Source organism: Hemibagrus wyckioides, linkage group LG04 (genome assembly GCF_019097595.1).
Source record: "Hemibagrus wyckioides isolate EC202008001 linkage group LG04, SWU_Hwy_1.0, whole genome shotgun sequence".
NCBI lineage: Eukaryota > Metazoa > Chordata > Actinopteri > Siluriformes > Bagridae > Hemibagrus > Hemibagrus wyckioides.
This window is the reverse complement of record NC_080713.1, coordinates 22508677-22514881: the sequence shown is the minus strand read 5'-3', so window position 1 is coordinate 22514881 and position 6205 is coordinate 22508677. Positions and strand designations below refer to the sequence as shown.

The following is a 6205-nucleotide window of genomic DNA, read 5'->3' as shown; positions in this document are numbered from 1 at the left end:
AGAGAGAGAGAGTTCTATGGAAAGCCAGAGGTGTCAAAAACTGTTTTTTCTCTTCTATCTTTGGAACAGAGCACTCTTACTGGCAAGCCTTATTCCTCTTAAGCCGGATTTACACATGCAATTCCAGCAGACTTTACAATTATTGTACAAAATGATTTGTATAATAATTCAGTAACAGGCTGAGAGATAACATGTTCTTCAGGTCTGATTAAACGATAAAGCTAGCTACAATATCCAGCCATTCTGGGTGCGCAGTGACACAGCACAGCTTTTTAACTGGAAACAATAAATTATTAGCTAGCGACACAGCTGTAATTCTTCCTCTGTCTTTACATGTTGTGTACCCTTTTGAGATTTAAGTGTGAAGAGACGTGTCGCAAAATGCTCTTCTATAAAATCCCATATTTTGTGAGTTTTGTGTAATCATCTGCCATCCTCCTGTTGGTAGATTTTATACGAGTATCGCAGCATTACCCTGCTGAAAGAGGCCACTGCTATTAGGGAATATGGTTGTCGTGAAGAGTTGGAATTGGCCTTCTACAATGTTTAGGTAGTTGGTCAATGTCATTAACATCCACATGAACACCAGGACCCTAAGTTTCCACTGCCTTCACCAGCTTATCTTCTCCCCATAGTGCATCCTGGTGCCATCTCTTCCCCAGGAAAGTGACACAAATGATGTAAAAGAAAATGTGATTCATCAGACCAGGCCACCTTCTTCCATTCCTTCTTGTTCCAGTTCACTTACATTTATATTTACATTTGAGGCATTTGCCAGTGCTTTGAAGTCTCCATCAATGAATACGTTAACACTAGTTCAGTAGGTCACAGACTTAGGATACCATCAGTCCAAAAACTGAGGGTTTTTTTTTTACATACAACATACAACAATATATAAAACAAACAGGGAAAAATAAGAGCTAGTTTAAGTCTTTCAGGAAGAGGTAGGTCTTCATCCTGCGTTTAAAGACAGTCAGTGACTCGGTTGTATGGACATCTAGGGGAAGTTCATTCCACCACCTCGGTGCCAGGAACGGAGAAGAGTCTAGATGTACACCTACCTGTTACCCTGAGAGATGTTGGGACCAGTTCAGTGGTTTTAATTTTAAAGCAAACTAATCTCTGGTGATCACAACTTGCTGAAATTCGGCACATCAGCACGACTGCAAGGCCGAAATAGTCAAATTTGCTATAATTTTGAGTTGCAGAATTTTTCTTATCAAACAATTTTGGCACTTAATTGTCCACAAATTGAGTTTGGTGTCACTTATCCTTGTACCTTGTATTGATGCCACAGTGAAAACAAAGTGAACTCAAACCGTACAGAATGCTCCGGAGCCAAGGACCTCTCCTGCTGTATGGATCAAGCATTCAGGAAACTCTTGGCGTTCGTCTCACATGCACCTGACTATATAGTGACATGACTGGTCTGATTCTACCACTAATTTTCAACATCGTGTTATTTTTTTGGACCTCTGAACTCTCAGACATACACTAATCATTGTAATAAGGGATTTCTATACTGTTTCTATATTAATATAATATCCCATATGGAATCATGGACAGATTATTCTCCCTGAAGAATCAGTTTTTTCCTCTTGCCATGTTGATCTTACTTGATCAGGTTATACAGCACATTCCACAGAAAATAGCAGCATTAACTGCTTAAATGTATGCATGCAGTACATCTATATGGAAACATCTGTATTCCATATGATTATCCACGCAATTACTCAGGTTTTTCCTTTAATTTGTCATCCATCTGTACCTATTTAAAGAACCATAAATGCTGTAGTTTGGCAACGAGCTGTGTGCAGATGCATTTTGTCCCTATGCATAAATACATTTATTTCAGTTAGATGTGACAAACAGCAGAATTAATGACATACATTAAAGATAAATCTCTCACTAATTTCCATAATATAATATCTCTCTACACACATACCTGACAAATCAATAAATTGCTGTTCAGTGTGCAACATGTGAAAAAGATGAAAAACATTGGATATATGTGTATTAAGAACGCTTATCTCCCAACATCATGAAAGTAAAGGTTTGCACATAAACAAAGCAGGACAATTGAGGCTAAGGTGTAATAGATAAGGTGTCTGAATTTGGGCTCCAGGTCGCCTTGGCGATACCAAAATATCTGTAAATGGAGAAATGTATTGTTAATTGCAATAACAGAAAGACGTCATCAAATAACATGACATATTGAAGGATCAGCTTAGAATTTGCATTTGAAACAAAACTGAGAAGAAACAAAGAGCTGAAGTTATCAGTACGTACCAGAACCAACACTGAGGAGCAGATCATGATGATGCAGATCCCAAAGAAGATGTTCAGAGCATTCGGAGCAGGTGTAGGAAAGACAAATGAACTGATGATGGTTACCTTGTGAAGAATAAAATATAGCATATATCACATCAATATTCTCACATCAATCACATCAATATTCTCTCCTCAGGCATGTTTACATGGAAACTATTTGTGTCTCCAAAGTTTTACAAGTTTACATGACTCACAATCACTAAAAGAGACGTAATTCCACCGACAGCAAGGTTGATCAGTCGATTCTGGAAGAAAACAACATCGTCTCACATACATCCAGAATTTCTTCTGCATTCTGCCTTTAATATAGTATAAGATCTCTCTAGTGGTCTATCTCTCACCCAGGCAGATGTTTCTCCAAACAGTAGCCTGCTGTCCAATGTTTCTGTGCCATAGCTGCGTCTCATGCGTTCGTCCATTTTAAGGGCTGAGTTCACTGAGTTCCTAGTCATGAGCACCGGCTAATCCCCGAGCCCAACCCCGAGCCCCTTGAACTCATGACGCTCACCGGTTTTAATCAGTCATCCAGGGAAATACACTACCGGTCAAAAGTTTTAGAACACTCCAATTTTTCCAGTTTTTTATTGAAAATTATTCAGTTTAATGTCTCATTGCACTCTGAAATGAAAGCATAGTACAAATAAGCAATTGGAGTTAAAAAAGAAATCATGGAATCAGTTGATAGACCAAAATGTATTCTAAACTTTTGACTCAACAAAGTAGCCACCTTTGGCAGATATAACAGCTGAACACACTCATGGCATTCTTTCTACAACAGAAATCAAATATTCTTCAGAAAGTTCTCCCCAAATCTGTTGCAGAAGTTCCCATAAATGTGAGGCACTTGTAGGTTGCTTTGCTTTCACTCTTCTGTCCAGTTCATCTCAAACCAGCTCGACGGGGTTTAAGTCTGGAGACTGTGCTGGCCACTCCATGTTTTCAAGCTTACCATCTTGTTCTTTTTTCCTGAGGTAGTTCTGGCATAGCTTGGACTTATGTTTTGGGTCATTATCTTGCTGTAGGATGAACCCCTGACCAACTAGGTGCATACCAGAGGGTATTGCATGGCGCTGCAGAATGCTGTGGTAGCCATTTTGGTTCAGGGTGCCTCTCACTCTGTACAAGTCACCGACCCTGGATCCAGCAAAACAGCCCCAGACCATCACACTTCCTCCTCCATGTTTGACAGTTGATGCCACACACTGTGGAACCATCCTTTCGCCTACTCGATGGCGTACAAAGATCCTGCGTGATGAACCGAAGATTTCAAATTTTGATTCATCAGTCCATAATACCTTCTTCCAGTCTTCAGTAGTCCAATGGCAGTGTTTCATGGCCCAGGCAAGCCTCTTTGTCTTATTCTGACATCTTAGCAATGGCTTTCTTGCTGCAACTCGTCCTGTCAAACCTGCAGCTCAAAGTCTTCTCTTCACAGTTGAAACTGAGACTTGCTTACTACGACCACTATTAAGCTGTACTTGAAGCTGTTGTCCTGTGAGCTGCCTATCATGCAAGCTGTTAACTCTCAGAAATTTATCCTCTGATTCAGTTGTGGCTTTGCGTCTGCCAGACCTCTTCCTGTCAGAGTTTGCCCCAGTTTCTGAGTGCCTTTGATGGTGAAGGAAACTGTACTCACTGACACCTTGACTTTCTTTGCAATTTCTCTGTAGCGAAGACCTACATTTTTAAGTGTTATGATGGTCTGTCTCTCTTCCATTGTTAATTGCCTTTTTTTCGCCATTTTTGTAGCAACACTACTTTCTGCAGTACAATACTGTTCAACTGATGCTCACGAGGGTATGGTACCACAGTGTGTTCCAACACTGCTTTTATGCAGACAGAGGGGGTTGTAAGTAATCCAGAAATGTTGTAACACCTGTAGGAATTAGTAGCACCAGCTTTCAAGGCTTGATCAACCTTCATTGCTGCAGAACAGCTTTAATTTTTTAACCCATTTTGTGTTCCCTGAAAAAGGCCTTTTTGTATAATTCTGAAATGTACATTATTTTTCAGTTTTGGGTAACCTTACCTTTTTTAACCTCTGGCAGTTCACCACTTAACTTTGTACCATTTCAAGCTATTCATTGGACTTGAATGACTTGAATTGCAATAAATAACTGTAAAAATTGGGGTGTTCTAAAACTATTGACCGGTAGTGTATATACAGTATATATATATATATATATTGAATTGTTGAAGAAAGAGAAGAAATATCTTTCTGTTTGTTTCAATGTTAGCTATTACAGAAAAAAATAATGTGTGTGTAGAGTCCTAGAGGTCACTGTAGTCCAGTATACTAAAAAAAAACACATAAACTTCATCACTGGCCAAGCAAAAAGTAGAGAGTTTCCTTGAATTTCTTAGATTTCATCACATTTAGTTGCTGATATGACCTACACAGCATTTTAGTAACAACTTTAGTATTTGCTGAGATGTGTGCTGTATCCACCATCACTCTTTTGGCTCCTCCCAGAAACCAAACGGATGGGTTAGTAAGTGAAATAAGTCTGATATTCAGTATGGATGTCTTTAACATCCATCTGCTCTACTCAGGCCAGGCAGAATGTCCTGGACATTAAGTAGCCCTCGGTTTGACTTTAGTTGTGGTAATGATTGCTGAGGCTTCACCAGGAAAGTGGAATACAGTTCAAGCAAGGTCTTGCAAGCTCTTAAATAGTCTGAATTACAGGTGTGTGTGTTTCTATACTTCCAGCAAGAGACCTCACTGGGCAGCTCCATTCCGGATGAGAATAAAAGCACAGGACCAGGAAACTGTAATAAGTAGCATGAAATGAGTACATAAGTGAGATCCATTACAATCCATCCCATTACAATATCTTGTGCCTGGTGTACAGCATTTAGTGTTGATGTCAGAACTGCAGGTTCCAGCGTCCAATCTTAGGCTGGCCTGAATGAAACTTTTTTTTCTTTTATTCAATCATATAATTTATTAAATATTTTCTAAAAAAAAAAAAAAAAAGAAAATGAAAAAAAAAGGCTAATATGCGTGGCAAACAGAGATAAATTCCAGAGCTATCATTTATGGAAAATCTAAATCACAGGAAAGTGTAATGGTAATAATAATGATGATAATAATAATGATCTAGTAAAACTATCTCATATGATTTTTTTAGAAAAACAAAAACATATCAAATCTGAAATGCATTAAATATACAGTATCATATCTTAAAAAAAAATTAGATATCAAATAAAACTGATGAACAAGGATAAATATGATTATACAGCTTTGGACGCAGTTAATGTTTGTTATGAATACATTTTAACGTGCAGGGTGGATTTTTCAGTTATGGTTTTCATAACACTCATGAAAGAACTCAAGCTCCCTCGTGTGGCTCAATCCTATTTAACCCTGCATACACTGACCAGGCACTGACCGGGCATAACATAACAACCCTGACCAGTCATGCACTGTGTATTCTGACACCTTTCTATCAGAACCAGCATTGGATAAGACGTCCAACGGGGGATCTGAACCCTGGATTATTACTCTTATTCCTCTTCTTATTCAAATAATTGTGTTGGCTTTCCTTTAATTTAGTTCAGACCAAAATGTCTGACATAAATATTATACCTCATTTTATAAAGTCCTTCATGTTTATTCCTGGTCAGGGCGGCTACACTCACTCACTCACACAAACACTCTCTCACACACTCTCTCTCTCTCTCTCACGCACACTCACTCTCACGCAAACACACACCCGTTCACACTCTCACACAAACACACTCTCTCACACACACTCTCTCTCACACTCTCACACTCAAGCTCACACACACACATACACCTACACACAGTCTCACACACACAATAATTTAGATTAGCCAATCAAACCATGGCATGTTTTAGGAGGTGGGA

General features: G+C 38.9%; 1 protein-coding gene across 1 annotated transcript; it reads right to left on the bottom strand.

The window, feature by feature from the left end:
• Window positions 1-1966: 1966 nt before the first annotated feature.
• On the bottom strand, window positions 1967-5267 carry tmem243a (transmembrane protein 243, mitochondrial a). Its single transcript, XM_058388131.1, has 4 exons — window positions 2673-5267; window positions 2526-2576; window positions 2290-2394; window positions 1967-2149 (listed from the first exon to the last, which is right to left on the bottom strand). The coding sequence occupies exons 1-4, from the start codon at window positions 2781-2783 to the stop codon at window positions 2027-2029; spliced, it is 390 nt and encodes a 129-aa protein (XP_058244114.1). The 5' UTR covers window positions 2784-5267; the 3' UTR covers window positions 1967-2026.
• Window positions 5268-6205: the final 938 nt, after the last annotated feature.

Excerpts from the sequence above, each read along its gene's own strand:
- tmem243a (XM_058388131.1), bottom strand. The coding sequence starts at position 2,783 with ATGACTAGGAACTCAGTGAACTCAGCCCTTAAAATGGACGAACGCATG. Across the intron at positions 2,577-2,672 it reads TTGGAGAAACATCTGCCTGG|AATCGACTGATCAACCTTGC; the intron begins GTGAGAGATAGA and ends GTTTTCTTCCAG. Across the intron at positions 2,395-2,525 it reads TTACGTCTCTTTTAGTGATT|GTAACCATCATCAGTTCATT; the intron begins GTGAGTCATGTA and ends ATTCTTCACAAG.